This window comes from Macaca nemestrina, chromosome 10 (assembly GCF_043159975.1).
Source record: "Macaca nemestrina isolate mMacNem1 chromosome 10, mMacNem.hap1, whole genome shotgun sequence".
Classification (NCBI taxonomy): domain Eukaryota; kingdom Metazoa; phylum Chordata; class Mammalia; order Primates; family Cercopithecidae; genus Macaca; species Macaca nemestrina.
The window spans coordinates 70,586,990-70,606,663 of record NC_092134.1 but is presented as its reverse complement, the minus strand read 5'-3'; the positions used below and the strand labels follow the sequence as shown (position 1 = coordinate 70,606,663).

The 19,674-nt window shown below is 43.1% G+C and overlaps 1 protein-coding gene across 4 annotated transcripts in view; it reads right to left on the bottom strand.

Annotated features, from left to right (window-relative positions):
* The window catches only part of LOC105474038 (protein phosphatase, Mg2+/Mn2+ dependent 1H), a 366,109-nt gene that overhangs the window by 115,570 nt on the left and 230,865 nt on the right, over nt 1–19,674 (bottom strand). For all 4 annotated transcript variants that reach the window (XM_071071519.1, XM_011728342.3, XM_011728343.3 and 1 more), the window contains exons 7-8: nt 11,809–11,872; nt 7,557–7,664 (exon numbers count right to left, since the gene is read on the bottom strand). In XM_071071519.1, coding sequence (XP_070927620.1) covers nt 7,557–7,664; nt 11,809–11,872 — 172 coding nt within the window. The remainder of the gene's footprint in view (nt 1–7,556; nt 7,665–11,808; nt 11,873–19,674) is intronic.

Sequence of the window (19,674 nt, the reverse complement as noted above, 5' to 3'; positions counted from 1 at the left end):
GTCTTCCTCTTCCAAATAGAATTACTGTTACCATTTATTAAAACTTCAAGACTTTCGGCTATGCATATATGCTTTTCTCTGTATATCATCACACTCTTTGTATGAACAATCATGTTCTGCTTCACTTCAGATGGCACAGCCATATTCCCATGTCAATATGCACCAATATTGTTTCTCATGAATGGGCCAGACTGCAGAAAGCACAAAATATAACAAAATATGATCTTTTCCCAAATGGGATTTTGGCTTGGGCACAAAATGTCACCCAGAATCGGAAGACTATAAATAAATGTTAAGATGTAAACATGTTAAATATTATTCATGTTTTCATGGGAGAAAATGGGGAAACCCAAACAAAGCAGGAATTCTGAGAGTCAAGGTCTCACTCTGTCACCAAGGCTTGAGAGCAGTGGTGCGATCATAGCCCAAGGCAGCCTTGAACTCCTGGACTCAAGTGATTCTCTAGCCTCAGTCTCCCGAGTAGCTGAGACTACAGGTATGCACCACTATGCCCTGATAATTTTTAAACTTTCTGTAGAGACAGGGTTTCGTTTATATTGTCCAAGCTGGTCTTGAACTTCTAGGCTCAGGTGATCCTCCCACTTCAGCCTCCCAAAGCACTGAGATTATAGGCGTGAGTCGTTGTGCCTGGCCTTCATTCTCTCTCTTTTCCATGGGGAGGGGTGGTGGGAAACAGGGTCTTTCTCTGTCGCCCAGGCTGGGGTGCAGTGGCACAATCATGGCTCACTGCAGCCTCAACCTTCCAAGGCTCAAGTGATCCTCCCACCTCAGCATCCCCTGTAGCTGAGACTACAGGCACATACCACTAATTTATTATTTATAAATTCATTATTTATAAATAATATGTTTGGGAGGATTTATTATTTATTTATTTATTTATTTTTTGTAGAGACAAGGTTTTCCTTATGTTGCCCAGGCTGGTTTTGAACTCCTGGGTTCAAATGATTCTCTTGCCTTGGCCTCCCAAAGCGTTGGGATTACAGGTGTGATCCACTGTGCCTGGCCCATTCTCTATTAATACAAAAGTGAATACAAGGAATCTTTAAGTGTGAAGCCTTCCAGAAGCCGGTGGGGAAGGAAGACTAATATTTACTATCGCTGACCACGTACCACATCTTGCGCCATGCAATTTCACTGATGTTTTCATTTGCTTTTCCTAACAACATGTCAACATAGGGATTTTTACCCCACCTTAAGGAAGAGAAAAGACAGGCTGTGATTGCTTGTGCAGTCCTCTGGTAACACTGGTGCTGGATTGGAATTCAGATACTACAGTCTAAGGTCTTTGTTCTTTTAAAGAAGGCTGTTTCAGATAAAAGAAAAAAAACCCTAGATTTTAGAAAATTGAGAGTGAGCTAAATAAGTGATCTGGAGTTATAAAAAATAGCTGACAGGAATCTTGATAACCAAAGAAAGGAAAAATGAAGCAGAAATAAAATTGGGACCCTGTGGTTCAGTCTAGCAGGGGCGGGAAGGGGGCTTGCTGAGCTGAGGAGGGAGCTGGCTCCGCAAACTGGTCCCAAATAGAGGAAGGCCTTGTTTCTCCAAGAGCCCAAAATGGGGTAAAGGCAACAGCACGGTCTTTGAGTGGAGGCTGGAAAGAAGGGTGAAATTAAGAAGAATCCTAGCTCTACGGAAGTCCTGTCACTGGCCAAAAAGGGGCGTGGCACAGAGAACATCTGGAGGTTTGGGCTGCCGGCCTGTGCTGGGCTGTCTGAGTTACAGGACATGAGATGTGTGCTGGACTGGGAGTGGGAGAATTTCTGGGAAAGAAGAATGTGGGGAGAGCCTGGGCTCAAGTGCCTTTGAGTTAACAAATCCTTCCTTGTCCACTGAACTCTTTCAGGACAGTATAAAAAAGTTTAAAGGCGAACTTCACTAAGCAAGAGGGTGGGGGACCTGGCTGGGGACATTTTCCTTATGCTGGGGGAGAGGCTGCACCCTATGCTGTTAGGCAGGAAAAACCAGGTACCGCAGGCTAGAGGGGAGTCAAAACATCCCCTACACTCAACCCACACCTCCAGAGAACAGGCCTGCGCTCGACTGGTGGTGAGGGCCTCTCTTGGAATTCAGTTCTTGGCCAGAAATCCCTGACTTAGACTGGGGAAGGTTTGAGGGAAGCTCAGCAAACCTGGCGGCTGCTCTTTGGGTTTGGCAAACTCGAGATTTTTCCAGCGCCTTGTGTTCAGCGAAACTGAAAACGTGTTTGGCTAGAAACCCTTCACTAATTTTTAAACCCCTGTGAGTTTTTTTTTTTTTTTTCCAACATAAATTTGATCCACATGTTTTTGATTTATTTATATTTAACTCATCAAATCGAATTAGGAGCCACAATGATGAATGGGAACAATGCTGATTTCCAAGAAGATTTTTGAGCCCTTTTTCTTAGAATTCAAACACATTCCACCCCCAGCCCCCCACAACTGTTAAAACTACCAGACTGAGCTGGGTTTGAAATTTAGAACCCAAATGTGAAATAAAGATCCATGCCTGGCAAAGACAGAGCACAGCAGGGGAATGTTCTTAGGGAGTCACAGAAAGAAGGTGGGCTCGGGATGGGGGAATAAGAGAGGAAGTGGGTCGGTTATTCTCCCTTAGGTGGTTTCAATACGTTAATCAAGCTTTGGAGGCTCCCAACAGAGGTCGATTCTCTTGGGAATGATTTTATCACTACCACCCAGGGAAAAGGGGTTCCTGCTCCAAAAATTGGGAACAGGGGGTTCCTTGTACCTATTTTTTTTTCTTGTGTTCTCTGTAGTAGCCAATTCAAGCTGCTCTTCTGCTTCCCTTCTAACAGTTCCACCCCCTGCCACCCCTTCCTGGCTCTGGTGAAGGCCTCTCCATCTGGAAACATTTAACATGTACAACAATTTTAATCTTGTGCAAGAGAATCTTAGATGCACTACATGCCCATTAAGTTAAATTATAGGTGTACAGTGTTACTTTGCACAATTCTGTCTGGTCTGGGTTTGCACACACAACAAAGGCCATTACTGTCTTTCCCAATTACCCTTTCTACTATACCATCATTTTCCACAACTTCAATCTGAGGCCAGTAGTATTTCTCTGGGAAACTCTGGCCCCCAAGGTCCCCAAAGTTGCTGTCTTAGGTTTAAGACAAAGGCACCCTCTTCAGAGCGCCTTGAATCACTACTTGGTAGGTCCCTAAACACTGACCAAATACCTTTCCTTGAATTTGGCTTCTCTCCCCTACAGACTCTGATCTAATTACATAGGCCTGGGTACAAGTACCAGCTTGCTACTTAATAACTGTGTAACTTCGGGGGTTATTTTACTCTCCTTGGTTCCAATTTCCCAATCTGTAAATTGGGTATAATAACTTTACTTACCTCACAGCGTTATTGTAAAGAGTAAATGAGATGTGTCCTGTAAAAACCTTCATTTGTTGCATGGAGATAGGGAGGTGTTGGTCGAGGGATACCAAGGTTCAGTTAGACAGGAGGAATAAGTTTTAGAGATCTACTGCACGGCATCATGACCACAGTTAATAATAATGTGTATTTTTTAATTATTAAGAGTAGATTTTAAAAGTTCTTACCACAAAAAAATGATAAGTATATGAAGTGATGAATATGTTAATTAGCTTAATTTAGTCATTCCATAATGTAAACATATATCAAAACGTTACACTATATCCCATCAATATACATAATTATTTATCAATTAAAAATAAACTTGGTAGGTTATCTCACCCGGACTAAGTAGTAAATAACAATTAGTTTTATTATTATTGAAACTGTCACACTTTATTCAACTCTAGAACTTTTCTAAGAGCATTTAAATTTTTGCAGAGGTTGACAGTTTCCTTCTAAATCCTCTCCTCTCCCATCAATGCTGAAGTGACCAACTCAGGGCCCTACAAACGAGTACCATTCAGCGAGGTGACACAAGCTTTCTCACCAACTGCCTGGGATTCTTACTCAGTTCTCAGGGAGTCTTCCATGCAGGCCCAAGTTTTAAGCCTACAGTCCCTTCCTGAGATCCGCAGTAGCAGAGAGATTGGAAGATCTAAAATCTAATGCATAGAGAGCACTCTGCTTCAAGCCAACTGGAGCTGCTGCTTCTCATTTTATATAAAAAGTATATGTGAGAAAGGGAGGTGGAGAAGGAGGTTTTTACTTTGCTTTAAGGAGCAAAATCAAGACCTTTACGGATGCTTTTTGGAAAGTAGAAAGGTGAAGGCAACATTTAAGTTATCTGACAAACGCCTCTCTCGTAAGGGGGAAAATAGAAAAGTCTATGAGTCCAGTTATAAGCCCTGTGCTCAATGGCATTCAAAGAAAAGAGAGTTGAAGGTCCGACATTTATTGCTCTTCTCTGGTGAGAAGTAGTTTTAACGTTAATTCATGGATCCTGATGTTGGCCAGGAATTCACCAGCTTCTAGGGGGCACTTTGGACACCTAATGTAGTCATGGTCTTCATTATGCAGAATCGCTATAAGGACTCACGAGAGAACACTTGCAGAGTCTTGAAAAATGGTAATTATTATTTCTACCGAGCTGACCTCACTTGAAATCCTGGGTGATACCAGGAAATGTGTGTATCTTCCACGCCCAACATTTACTAGACATTTCTCTTTCAGTGGCTTCTTAGTCCCTTTTATCTACATGTACTATGGATGCCAGCCCAGCTCTAAAAAACCCTCAGGAAACCACTCCCTGCTCACAACTCGGCCAAATTGGTGGGTCTAGGTGACCGTTTGTGCCCATAGAGGGTGAAGTGGACATACAATCAGAAGGGACAAACACACAGGCTGGGAAGTCACTTTGGTCTAATATAAAAGGTGAACTGGCCCAACCAGACTCCTCTCTAGAAATGTGGAATTGGGAGAATGAGAAACTGGGTTGATTGGTAGCAGAGCCATAAAGAATGTGGTTGGCCACATCAATGGCAGAACTCCATGTGAGGGCTGAGAACTTTCTGCTGTGGAGGCTTTGCAGGGCTGCCCTGATTTCAAAACCACTCTCCCATAAAGCCTGGCTGTTCAATCGTTCTGCTCATGGACACCATAAATATCTTTTCTAATATTATTACTATTTTTTTTTTTGAGTCAGTGTCTCACTCTGTTGCCCAGGCTGGAGTGTCATGGCACAATTACGGCTCGCTGCAACTTTGAGCTCCTGGGCTCAAGCAATCCTCTCACTTCAGCCTTCTGAGTAGCTGGGACAGGCATGTGCCACCACATCCAACTAATTTTTTACTTTTTGTAGGAACGAGGATCCTGCTACGTTGCCCATGCTGGTCTCAAGCGATCCTCCTGCCTCAGCCTCCCAAAGTGCTGGGATTACAGGTATGAGTGACCACACCCAGCTGGCCTTCTTGCAGTATTATTAAACATATCCTTTTTTTTTTTTTTTTTTTTTTTTGAGTTAGCTTGAGTAAGTTTCTGTTTCCTCTGACCAAAATAGTATTTGTTAAAACAGCACCTGCTCTTGGGAAGTACATGCAAATAGAGTTATGTCTAAATGTTCTGAGCATTTCCAGTCCAAGGAATTATTTTAATACTTAATTACAGGCAAGGTGCAGTGGCTCATGCCTGTAATCCCAGCACTTTGGGAGGCTGAGGCAAATGGATCACTTGAGCTCAGGAGTTCAAGACCAGCCTGGCCAATATGGTGAAACCCCATCTCCACTAAAAATACAAAAATTAGCCAGGCATGGTGGTGCGTACCTGTAATACCAGCTACTTGGGAGGCTGAGGCAGGAGAATCACTTGAATCTGGGAGGTGGAGGGTGCAGTGAGCCAATGTTGCACCACTGCACTCCAGCCTAGGCAACAGAGTGAGACTCCAACTCAAAAACAACAACAACAACAACAACAAAAAACAACAACAAAAAAAACAAGAAACAAAAAGCAAAAAACCTTAATTACACATTGTAGTATATGCTATTGGTTCCTGACTTCTGCCTTCCTGATTTCCTTCTACTGTAGAAATTGGGAGAGTTAAAGCTCTTGCTCTCTCAACCTCCCTTGCAGCTAGAAGGTCATGTGACACAGTTCTGGCCAATGAGATGCAAGTGAATATCTGTTGGGACAGAGGCTGCCCCTCCTTTCCATCTTTGTATAGAAATGTGTCAGGCTTGGACCTGCCGCCACCACCTTGTAACCATGAAGGGAAAGTCAAAGAAATGCAGAGATGCTACAGCCCTGACACAATGGAGGTGCTGAACCAATGCCAGCAGCCATCAGATTTCAGCCTTCTTACTGTGTGAGAAAAATTTACCTTTAAACTATTGGGTTGTTGAAAAAGTAATTAAAAAATGGCAAAAACTGCAATTACTTTTGCACCAACCTAATACTACCAGTTAGACTTTTCCATAACTTGGAAGCAAAAAAATTTCTAAATGCTACATCCTGGAAGTCAACATAGAAATTGATACTGTTTCCTATATGTTAAGACATGTGACTTTTTTAAACCAAATACATGACCAACTTGTTTGTAAATTAACTTCTCTAAACATCAGCTGAATGACAGAAGCTCTCCAGGAAATTAGTCTAACGAGGGGAAAAGGTATACATGAATAACTATGATCAGGCTGAGTGCTCATGCCTATAATCTCAGCACTTCGGGAGGCTGAGACGGGTGGATCACTTGAGGTCAGGAGTTCAACAGTAGCCTAACCAACATGGAGAAACCCTGTCTCTACTGAAAATATAAAAATTAGCTGGGTATGGTGGTGCACACCTGTAGTCCCAGCTACTAGGGAGGCTGAGACAGGAGAATCACTTGAGCCCAGGAGACAGAAGTTGCAGTTAGCTGAGATCATGCCACTGCACTCTAGCCTGGGAGACAGAGTGAGACTCTGTCTCAAAATACAAAACAAAACAACTGTGACAGAAGGCAGACAGTGAAAGCACCCTAAGTGGAAGGTACTCTATGTATATCCCAAGTAGGGAGACACATTACTTCTGTTTGGGCAAGGAGGAGATCAGGGAAATCTCCATAAAAAAGCATCTAGGCTAAACTCTATAGAGAAAAAAAGAATTTGGATGTTTGGAGTTGGGGAGAAAGGGCATTCTTGGCAAAAGGAATAGTTTAAGCAAATATGGGAAACTGAAGGTCATGTAAGGGAAACAGCAAGTTCATTCTGGCTGGTGCAGAAGAACAAAGATCAGAGAAGTCCAGACCAAATTATAATAAGCCTTGAACACCAAGTGAATGGGAGTCTGAGTTTTACTCTCCATGCCTAGGCTGCCATTGAAAGTTTCTGAGCAATTAGGAGTCAGTAGTTTTTAAGGAAAATTCACCTGATTGCAATATGTAGCATAGATTGGCAGACTTAGAAAATGTCAGGAGGAGGCCGTGCAGCCATCTGGGTAGGAGGTGATGAGGGTGTGAACCAGAAGAGTCAAAGTGAGGATGGAGGGGGAAAAAGACACAGACGCGAGAGATACAGTGGAAGTACATACAACACAAGTTGGCCACTGTCTGGATATGGGGTTCAGTGACAGGAGGAATAATGCTGAAAATGTTTTATTGTACAAAATAGAAACAAAAACCTCATGTGGTACCTCTGGAGCTGAAGACAGGAATGGTTTAATGTAGATGTTGGAGTCATGCACCTTCAGGTCATGGTCCCCAAGTCCCCTGGTCACTCCAATAGTTGCCATTACCCGGGCCTAGGAGTATAAGCAGAGAGTCATCAGAAACACGCACACAGTGAAAGCATCCTATCCCAGTGCAGCTGCCTGGCCTAGGAACAACCAAAGAATTTTTCAGTTCCTCCTGCCCGTCTTTCCAGGCCGCTTGCTGCTAACATATGTGGATAGCTCTTACCAAGAAAGGGCTCACCAAAATCACTTCTGTATTTGAGGAGTGTTTTTTCTACCCATTATCTTAAGCTTGACAGGTTGCTGCTGTTTCTTTTCAGCTGTCTTTTTTGGAGACTGGAAGGAAGGATGTCCAATAAACTAACTCCAATGCATGCATGATGTCTACAGCTATGGAAATCAGTTCATATCAAACTCAATAGGATCAATTCATCCATCCATCCATCCGTTCATCCATCCATCCATCCATCCACCCACCCACCCACCCACCCATCTTTCTGTTACATATCCACCATACAAGTATTTGCTCTACACCAGCTATGTCCTTAGTCCTGTGATAGGCACTAGTAAAATATGTACAAAATGAGAAGTAGCTCTTGCCCTCCCAGAGTTCACCTATTATGTTTTATGGCTGGAAAAAGGAACTTAGCAACTCTATAACCTATCCTGCTAACATCTCCACAAATTCCCTCTGGGTGGAAAGGAACAAAATGTCACCAGTGCTGTGACATAGCTACACAGAGACCTCCGGGCTGAGACCTCATCCTAAACTGTTTTTTGAATGGTGTAAGGAAGCAACACTATTACACAAATGCCTACACAGTCAGCTTAAATATCTCCTGTTATGCTGAAGATTTGATTTACCCAAACATTTATTGGATGCCTACTATGTACTTACATCATGTGGTGGGGGCACAAATATCTAAGGCCTCGTCCTTACTATAAAAAAACTGGGGGCCACGTGTGGTGGCTCATGCCTGTAATCCCAGCACTTTGGGAGGCTGAGGCAGGTGGATCACTTGAGGTCAGGAGTTTGAGACCAGCCTGGCCAATATGGTGAAACCCCATCTCTACGAAAAATACAAAATTTACCTGGGCATGGTGGTGGGCACCTGTAATCGCAGCCACACGGAGGCTAAGGCATGAGAATTGCTTAAACCTGGGAGGTGGAGGTTGCAGTGAATTGAGATCATGCCACTGCAGTCTAGCCTGGGTGACACAGCGAGACTCAGTTTCAAAAACAAACAAACAAACAAACCAATAAAAACAAAAAGAAATTTGGTAAGGGAGATAAGAGGGATATGTCTAATTAATAACACATAAAATATGGTTAAGTACCAAAAAACAAATAGACAATGGGTTATGCAAGTTTAGAGGAGGTAAAAATTCTACTGAGAAGGCTCCATGGAGGAGGTGGCACTTAGCACAGAAAGGTGGATTGCATCGAAACAAGCGACACGGAGGGATGGAGAGAAAGTCATCCTGGGTGGAAGAAAGCAGTGTCCTAACCCTTAATCATAAAAAATATATCCAATATAGTGTCATGGTTCAAAGACCTGAGCGTGAATCCTCACTCTATTACCTGGGTGATAAGAGTAATTACCTCCTTTGAGTGGGGATGAAGTAAATAAATGCTAAGAAACACTGCACTCTAATATATTGTCTTCATCTTCATCCTAGTCTGTCAACAGGGCTGTGAATTTTGAAGCTAGCCTTGGTTCACAAGGTAGGCAGAGCTCACATTAAGCAAGAAATGAAACCATGACACTTTTTTGAGGGCAAGGGTCACAGGGGATAGACATGAGACACAGCCGGACACAGTAGCTCACATGTGTAATCCCAGAACCTTGGGAGGCCAAGGCAGGAGGATCACTTGAGCCCAGGAGTTGGAGACCAGCCAGGGCAATGTGGCAAAACCCTCTGTCTACAAAAAATATAAAAATTAGCCAATGTAGTGGCAAGCATTTGTAGTCCCAGCTACTCAGGAGGCTGAAGTGGGAGGATCACCTGAACCTGGAAGGTTGAGCCTGCAGTGAGCCGAGATTGTGCCACTGTACTCCAGCCTGATGACATGTCTCAAAAAAAAAAAAAAAAAAAAAAAGTGATGCAAAGCAAAGTCTGGGGCTCTTTGCCCCTGCTGGGAGGCTGGACTGGCTCCCTTCTAGCCAAGAAGTGCTCAACTCTAAATGTGAAAAATTCTGAGTCCCTTGTGGCTCTCCTGTTCTCCCCCCAGAAATGGCAGCTTCTCTGTTGCTTTTCCAGTCAAAGAAATGTGATGTTTCTGCTAGTGACCGACCTTGTTTACAAAGTATCCAGGTGTTACCCACACCAGTCTTTAAAAGCATCTGAAGAAAGAAAATGAGAAGTAATGGCCACAGAAGTACTCTGAAACTTCTGGGTAGGTGTACTCAGAGAAGAAAGAGAAAATCCCGGTCCAGGATCTAGACGGAGCTCCAAGAACTCACGGAGTCCTCAGACAGGGGTGGTGTCTACCAATAAAAGCAAAATGGAGACATGGTGCCTTTTAAACAGGTCAACAGGTACACGGACAGAACTTGTCACCTGCCCATCACAAGACCATCAAGCTTAAATTACCTGAAATGCTTGAGGAACATGATGTTTTGGTGAATTGAACTTTACACTAAAATTAGAAAAGCCTTGCTCCTTCAAATCTTATTGCTGTAAACTTCTAAGAATACATCATTCTATTTTCCTGTTGTACTAAGGAAAGTATACTGAACATAACTAAACAGCTTATTTAATACTTATGCATTTATGTCAGGTACCAGGCTAGACAGGAACTAGAGATACAGGGATAACAGGATGTTCTCCTGACTTTACTGGAACTCACTGGATATTAAAGGGTAATACAGAGAATCTCTGCCCCACAAAGAAATGGAGCTGCAGGCATAGGTCATTAGGCTGAGTAATACTCATTAATGGTGCCCATTGTACCGAAAGGCACAAATATTTATATCAGAACAGTGCCTATTAGCCCTGACATGATTCTTAACCAGAGATGGTGATTTGAAGGGTGTTCATTTTCATGAATGGGGTGTGTTTGTTTAAAAATGATTCCTACATGGATCAGATATTTGTGTTTGGTATTCATCTTTCTGTTGAAATGTATTTTTCCATTGAAATCACTGCTGGCCTACACTGAGCCCAAAACCTAATCATGTTTGTTTTTGTGCTCTTGCTCTGACACACACACAGACTCACTCACTCTCTCTCTCTCTCTGCCCACGGAAGGCATCCTTTGGTTTTCTTGTGAGTCATTTCTTCTTGATAAAAACTATCGAATGCTGGAAAAAATATCAGTTGAAGACTCTTCTCAATGTGACCACATTTTTCACTTGGAACGCTTTACACCGAGCTGAAATGTATTAGCGTTCCGAGGAAGAATGCAATGATTCAGATGTTTGTTCTTACTGGGAAATAGATTCCAAGCTTCTCTCCACTCCAGGATTTCAACCTCCTCCAGGCCTTTGCTCAGAGACCACTTTGAGCAAACCCTTTCTTTGGTTCAACAATGTGCTGTTCAGTGCTGGATTCTGACTGGAACCCTGGGAGCTCATGATGGTCTTTGTTACCTTACTCTGGGCTCTGGTTGCTGTGACCCTATAGTCTAATTACGGTGAAGCTTTGGACTCTCTTCCATGGCTTAAGTGGCGAACAGACTTGCAAAGGCTGAACTTCCATGGTGGAGTCTGAGACCGCGCGAAGCAGATAGAAAGCCACGGCGCCACACCCGCGGCTGCCCCTCGCTTGGCTGCGTGATCTGCCTGAGCTGTTTTAACCGCATGGTCCCAGCTGCCTCCTCTGCCAGATGGATATAACACAGCCAGCTTGACCTGCCTCCTTGCTTGTTGTCAGATATAAATGAGATGATGTGTGTGAAAGTAGTCATGTTTAAACACTGTAAAAAGTTATTCAAATGGATTGGGAAGGGGGACGTTATTTTCACAAAATTGGCTTAAGTCCATTGTGCTCACTGCCCACCTCCCACCCCCACCACTCCTTGGACCCTGAAGACGGGAGGCCTGAAGGATGATGGATGGGATATGCTTTCAAGCTGTCAAGGCTATAAAATCACAAGCTGCTGAGTGGAACACACGGACTGCCACGGGCTATGTGGAGCCTCGCGGGCTATGTGGAGCGAAGGCGGGACAGAGCCCTGTCCTCTCCACCCAGGGGAAGCACAGGTGCCTACCTTCTTGCCTTCTCCATATATAAGGGGGAACTTCAAGTCCTCATCCTCAATGGTTTTGTATGCCCTGTAGGGGGATAAACAACATTTTAAAAAAGGTTTGCACTCAATTAGTGACCTGCTGCCCTGACACCGACTGCTAGGGATTTCATTTTCCCTGAGACCCCAACCACTCACCACACTGACTACCTCTTTCTTTATAGGGAGTTGTTCTCCCTACAGAATTGTGCGTGTGTCTTTTACCAAACCAGAAAATACCGTCTTCATATACTTGAAGAGGGAGGAAATAAGTTGGCATATGCATAATTAGCAAAAAGGGGAGATGGGTTTCTGGCCTTAGGGTCTGTGTAATAATGAAGTGACCCAGCGACAGTATTCTCATCATGAATCCAAAACTGTGAGACACAGCGGCGCTCAGAGATGAATGGAGCGTGAACCGGCTTCAAGAGCCAGCTCTCACCTTCAGGGGTTGTTTATACCAAAACAGCCTTGTACTGCCATGGCTGGGGAAGAAATCTTTAGAGCCTGGTTGTTCTCTATATAATATGCAAGGTTGGTAAAACATTCTTTGTTTCACAATAGCTTTTAAACAGCCACTCAATACACAGAAAGAACCTTCAGTTTATGCCTCAATGGTTTATTCCAGATAGGGTCCTCCAGATGCCACGGCCTACACAACGGAGGTGGGTAAGATGAAAGGGACAGAGCTGATGAAGACCATGTCTTGCAATTTTGCTTATAACCAAGTTAAAAAACAAACAAGTGAACAAACAATTATTAGCCCAGTTACAGCTGTTCATCACCTTGAGCATGTAGCTTGATCTTTTTCAGTCTCAGTTTCCTCATCTGTACAATGAGGCTAATACACAGAATAGAAAGAGCTCAGTACAGAACCTGCACTTAGTAAGAGCCCACTTAGTGGCAGTTCTTACTAATACTTAGTAGATAATTAACACTTGGCATACCAGTTCCCCTTTCTGCAAAATGGGGATAGCACTGTTCATTACTTCAAATATGTTATTTAAAAGACTAAGTAAAAGATGGCGTAGGTTCTGCTGAGTTAGGTGCTATAAGTAGATGCTTTTCTACAATAACGTCTCCTGAGTGCATTAAAAATCCTGATTTATTAAATGGCCTGCCATTCCTGGATATACCTAGGCGGCCTGGGAGTGAATCTGAAATCAAATTTATGGAAGCTCTTGAGGTACAAAAGAAGGTAACTAAATTTCAAAAGCATGGAACCCCAAAGTTAAAGCGGGTCCATCCTCTGGAAGTTACTTGGATAAGGTGTCCTTCCCCTGAGGTGGAGAATCAGTGAGGTTTTGGCACCAGATGCGCCTGAGCTGGAGTTCGGCATTGACTTTGGTACAGTCCTGTGCAAGTGGATGTGCTCTCAGGCCCTCAGGATCCTCGTTAATCAATTAGGGCAAAATCTGGGGCTCATTTGTGAGATTATGGCAAAGACTAAAATGGGGAAATGAATGTAGAGCGCTTAGGAGGTACTTAGCGCTGTGCCTGGCACAACAAATGCTGCTGCTGCTGAGTGAGCCCAGAGGTATTCTAGGAATTGAATTTTAAAACAAGGAAATATACTGTTTCCTTCCCCCAAATCTACCAAATTAACACAAAGTGCAAATAACCACTTTGATGTTTTTATATACTCACATGAGCTATTTTAAACACTGTGGTATATGAGTTTTGGGGGGAACAAATAAAGCTATTATTAGAAGAATGAGGATTTTTAAAACTTTCCAGGTGATTCCAATGTGCAGCCAAGGTTGAGATCCACTACTGTAGACCAAGCATCAACTAGCTAAGATTCAAAATGATTCATCAATTAGCCCCTTATCAGCCTGACCTTTAAGACCACAGACTCTGTGGCTCAAGGGAGAGGAGGAAAATGGCCCAAGAAAGGCCTTGAGATGAGCATGAACAGGGACTGGGAATCCCATGTGGAGTGGGACATGTGGACAGTGAAGAGACAGGCCTGCACAGAGAGGGGGCAGCAGTGGAGACCAGATGTAGAAAGGGGCTGGGCCTCAAGATCCAGGCACAGGAGGAGCCTGGATCTGGTGTAGAAGAGTTGGGTCTATGGCTAGACAGTCACAGGAATTAAACAGAGGCAGAAGGCTGCAGCTCTAGAACCAATGACTGGGTATTACCTACAGCTTAATAGAGACAGGCGAAGAGCACTCTTAACAGGCTTAGAAAAGTAGTAAGAAAACTGCTCTATCACAAGCCAGGTCATTGATTTCTCACATGGCAGAGTGTTGCAGGAGCACGAAGTCCATGTCTCACAACTCTGAAAGACACACACTTAGAGTTGTTACCCACAGGACCAAACCAACTGCAAATTTTAATATTATATGTTAGCTTCTGTTTATCTTCAGGAACAGCAAAACATTATAAATAGAAACAATGGTGGAAAAGGAAGGTTTATTCTGCCCTGCCAGTGTTGGTTTTCAATCAACTATGAGCACTCCCTCTCCCCCAGCAACTAAAGACAAGGGGGAAGAACACCAATGAGGAGGAAAAGTACAACTCCCTTTCCCCCTCCATCTTTCGGAATCCTAAGCGCAGATCATCATATAAAGTTAAGTGGACTTCCAACCATAGTTACAAAGCCTTGAGTAATAAAGTATAAAACATAGTACTCAAGAGTTAAAACTGGCAACTTGATTAGAGTCTGTATAAATTAATAATAGCTAATAGTAATCACAGCAGCTATGATTTACTGAGCATCTTCTACATGCCAGACACCAGGCTCTGTGCTGACTTATAGTATTTAAAATCTCTCAATGGCCTTGCAATGTCCTGTCTTAGAGGAGAGAACTGAGCCCAGAGAGGTTCAGTTACTCCTCCCAGATCAAAAAGGTGGAGTGGCCTTAAAACTGGACTTGGACTTTTCCAGAAAACATGACAAAGAAATGTGATATCAGGACTTAGCTTTGGGAATTTCTCATTGTAGTCCAAGAGTCTGAAAGAAGACCATTATTGTCCACTTTCTTTGGGTGACCAGCTGATATCTGATGAAGAAAAGAAGGCTTTTGGCAAAAGAGGAAGGGGAATTTTCTGTGTGAGTGGCAAAAGAACAAAAGGGGATCATGTTTGTACAAAAACAGTGGCTACTACAGTACTGGGTCTACAGGGAAGAAGAGAGGAAAGTCAGCAGAAGTGATGGTCCGTGCTCTTTTTCTTTCTTTCTTTTTTTTTTTTTGAGACGGAGTCTCGCTCTGTTGACCAGGCTGGAGTGCAATGGTACAATCTCGGCTTACTGCAACTTCTGCCTCCCAGGTCCAAGCGATTCTCCTGCCTTATAGCCTCCCAAGTAGCTGGGATTACAGGCAAGCACCACCACGCCTGGCTAATTTTTGTATTTTTGTAGCGATGGGGTTTCACCATGTTGACCAGGCTGGTCCTGAACTCCTGACCTCAGGTGATCTGCCCATCTCGGCCTCCCAAAATACTGGGATTGATCCATGTTCTTAGACCTGCAGCTGCTTTTCTGGCCATCTCACCAGAAATGAGTGACCACAGAGTCAACCAAGCCCTCTCCCACAGAGAACAGACCTTCCTCAGACTGCTCTCAGTTTAAGGAGGGCCATCCAAGTTCTGGCCCACTTGGAAGGCCTGTCTGTTTTATATTCTAGTCCATGTCAAGGCTATCGGCCTGAATTTATGCTTCCAGCTTGTCCTTGGCTTCCTTCTTTCTCATTTGGGGGAAGATAGGAGAGTGAAGCTTGAGAGCTCCAAGACATGGAGGTACTTTGAATTTGAGATGAAAAGAGTGTGCCCAGTCATAGAACCAATTCTTCCACACCAGATCCTAAGATTTTTGAAATCCTAATTAAATTTTTAAGAACTAGCCCCCCAAACAAATCACTCACTAGTTTTACAGTAATACGACTGACCAGAGATTATATTATTTGTTACAATATAGCAATACTGAAAGGCTTAGGAAAGATTTTCTAGACAAACTCTTACTAATATTTTGGGCCAATTCCTTAGTGAGTATTTATGAGGCCCACTGAATCATTTTTTTAGATGAGAAAAAAAAAAATGCAAGGCTTAAAAGGGTTGCTAAATTCTTGGCTTTCCCTAACTGAGAGGCATTATTCTCAGAAGTTTCCATTAAATTCTTTTTTAAAGTAATAGTTTCCTTTGTAATGTTGATTGTGCAAAGCTGTAAAAACAAGCCACTGTTGGTTTGGACCTACTGGAAGGAGCAGTTCAGCATTAAGACTGAAATGCCACCAAGTCAGCTGTACCCCAAGTATAGGAATCCCTTCTACAATACACTTAACCTTGGTTCCTGGCCTCTCCTGAATGGACTGTCACAGATGTCACTGTCCTAGGAGTTTAACGGGACTTAATGTCAGCCCATTCCATTGGAGAACAGCTCTGGGAAATTCTTTCTTAAACTGACCCAAACCCACTGGCCCATCTGGAAAAACATGAAATAAATCCAGACTATTTTCTGCTTGAGAGCTCTTCAATTGTTTAAAGAGAGCTATCTCAAGGTTTCCTTTTCCTTAGTTCTTTCAACTGTTCTTCACAGGACCTGGGGGATCCTAACCACTGTAGTCCCCATGCATCCAACAAACATTAACTGAGCACTGAATACTGGTATGGTAGTGGCCCCTAGGGTCTTTCTGGTTTGCCAGCGTCCTCAACAAACGGTACCTGTAACTGAAAACACTTAAGATGTGGTCCAAATAAAAAAAAAAATTAGTACTTTTTTTGATTTGCACCTTGCATTTTTTAAAATTAATGAAACTATTTCCATTATGTGTATTTTTTTTAGGGTTACATATGGAGACTCTGAATGCAAACAAATGAAAAACCCTAGTCCACAAGAAAAAAGACCTGAGAATGTTTTTTTGGCTCATGGTCTCCTCTAGTTTATAATGACATACACAATAGATATCTTACCCTGAAGGAAGGACTCCATTGCCCTTATTAATTTTATCTTGTTAGTTTCAGTCCATTGTTCCAACCCACTGACAACTTCCTGAATTCAGATCCTTCCATCCAAAATATCAGCTCTCTGTCTATGCTATATCATGTTAAATTTGATAAGCAACCCGGACACCTTCATCCAGATCACTGAAAAAATTGCTAAATGGAATCATTACAGACCTTCCTCCAGGCCAAGCTAACCACACAAGGGGGGTGGCAACATTTCAGGCATGCAAAGGAAAGTTTGTGCAATTCAAAAAAATCATATTCAGCAGTATTCTTTTTCATGAAATGAAGAACCTATCAATTTCCTTTTTTATTTTTTATTTATATTTATATTTATTTATTTATCTGAGATGGAGTTTCACTCTTGCTGCCCATGCTTAGGTGCAATGGTGTGATCTTGGCTCACTGCAACCTCCACCTCCCGGGTTCTTGGGATTCTCCTGCCTCAGCCTCCCAAGTAGCTGAGATTATAGGCACATGCCACCACGCCCGGCTTATTTTTTGTATTTTTAGTAGAAATGGGATTTCACCATGTTAGCCAGGCTGGTATCGAACTCCTGACCTCAGGTCATATGCCCACCTTGGCCTCCCAAAGTGCTGGGATTACAGATGTAAGCCACCACACCCGGCAATTTCCTTTTTAATACAAACAACAGATGATATAAAGCTCGGCAGAATCTTGTCTGGTGGAGAAGCACAGAAGACAGACTCAACAGTAGAGGGTGGACAATGAGATATTAATATTTAAAGAGGAGGTGTTTAGGATTTAAAAAGCTGTCAACACTGATCCAGATAGACACTGTCCTCATGGATTTCAACTCTCCTGGAATAGCTCTTGGGCTATGAAGCAACTTAACTGAACCATTATCCACTCAGTATTTCTTCATCTTGTCCAAAAGGCTAAGAGAAGAAACAATCAGATTTCTTACAAACTCAGAATATATCTATGTATACAGTATTCGACCAACCTAGAAACCTTACCCCAAAAGAACAGATTACTAATTGAGCCTGCCTTGTTGACCTAAGCTGGCTCTCCTGCTTATATCACCTCCAGTGGACGCCGTTCCTTCAAATCCCTCTTGCTCCTAAGGCACGTGAGTGATGCTCATAGTTCCAACATCAACCCCACCCTTCTAGGCTGAGGCTCTCTCAAAGCCCTTCTGTCAGCCCCTCCATCTGCCTCATATCCCTCCTGCTTACCCACAAGCCTTTCACAACATTCTCCCACCTGCCCCAATGACTTCAGCCTAGGTTCGGATTGCTTTTCCATTCTTTCCAGGATGTCATTCTCAGCATTTTCTTAGAATTTGGTGGTGCTTTTGGATTCCTGACTTTACAACTCCTAGCCTACTTCCTGCTGACCTTTTTCTCTGTTCCCCGTCATCACCCTGGTCACGTGGCCTGCAGCAAGAACACCCCGCACCTCTGAGATTCCAATTCCAATTCTGAATTATTTTCCCTCTCTCACTCCTTTGTTGAGGCTCTCAGGCCAGTTTCCCTCCTTGGTCCTGCTATTCTTACTACCTTCTGGCTAAACACGTTCCTGATCCTGTCTCCATCTGTGGCAAAGCTTTTTGATACTTTTCTTTGCTAGAACTTGTCACCTTCTCGATTTTCCAGTAACAAAACAAGGATTGAGTATTTTGCCTATTAACATTATGCCAAATACTGTCATCTTTACCTTTCAAACAAATCCAGAATCCTCAGATTTCAACACTTTCCCTGCTGTCAGAGCCCTAGCATCATATTTCTTGCTTACATTATTGGGACGGAACCATCAGGCCTCTGTGCAATGATCTAGACAAGAGGCAATGGTGCTAGGATGATGTTACCAGGCGGATGGCAGTGAGGGTGTTGAAAACTGTTCTGATTTGTCCCTTACTCCTGTTCTCAGAGCAACTGGAATAATTATTTTAGAATGTCAGGTCACATCATTACCCTACTCAAACCCATCAAAGGTTTTCCATTGCACTCTAAATAAAAGCCAAGTAACCAGATGGTCTTCTTTAACATTGTTCCTGTCCCCCAAATGTCCTAGTCCCCTTTCCTGCTTTATTTTTTTCCATAGCATCCACCACCACCAAACATTTAAAGAATTTTACTTCCTTACTATGGTTATTTCTTCTGTTGCTTCTTCATGCCCTTTAAGTTCTATGGGGATAGCTACCTGTGGCATCTCCTATACCTAGAAGAGTGCTCAACATATAATGGGTACCCAATAAATATTTGGTTAAGTGAGCAAATTAATACTACCTTCCCTATGCAGAGGCTTTATTCGTATTTTCTTGTTCCATAATATATTTGCAAAACAAAAGCAAAGAGCCTCCTTGTTCAGCTGCTTTCTAAGTCTGGCTATGCTGTTCCTACTGATGCTCACTCACAAGCACCCCCTTCCCACCTCTGCCCTAGCGGGCTAGGTGCTGTCCTTACAGGTCAGACATTCTCTATGAATATCTGAACTCAAGATCTCCATGCAGCCACACCCGATGCCCTTTTACTCTAACGAGTGGCAGTTATAGGACTTCTCCACCATTAACATACTTTGTCTTTGTGGCAATTTTATATGTCCCTTCAGCAAAGCTTTGCTCACACTGTCCCCACAGCTGGGAGGCCTGCTGGCAAATCTCCCACATTTCTCTTTTAATCCACAAGCATCACTCTCCAGCTTAAAGTTCTCCATTGAATTCCCCTCATCTTAAAATAGAATCCAATGATGAGGCCCTCCATGATCTGGCCTTTGCACTCTGACATCTTCGATCACTCCAATGTGCTCTCGTAACACTGGCTTTCTTGTTTTTTATGACATGCCAGGGGGCCTGGTCATTCCTTCTGTCTGGGCCATTCTTCCCTTTGATCCTGCCATGCTGGCTCCTGGGTATCACTCGGAAAGGCCTCACCTGACCA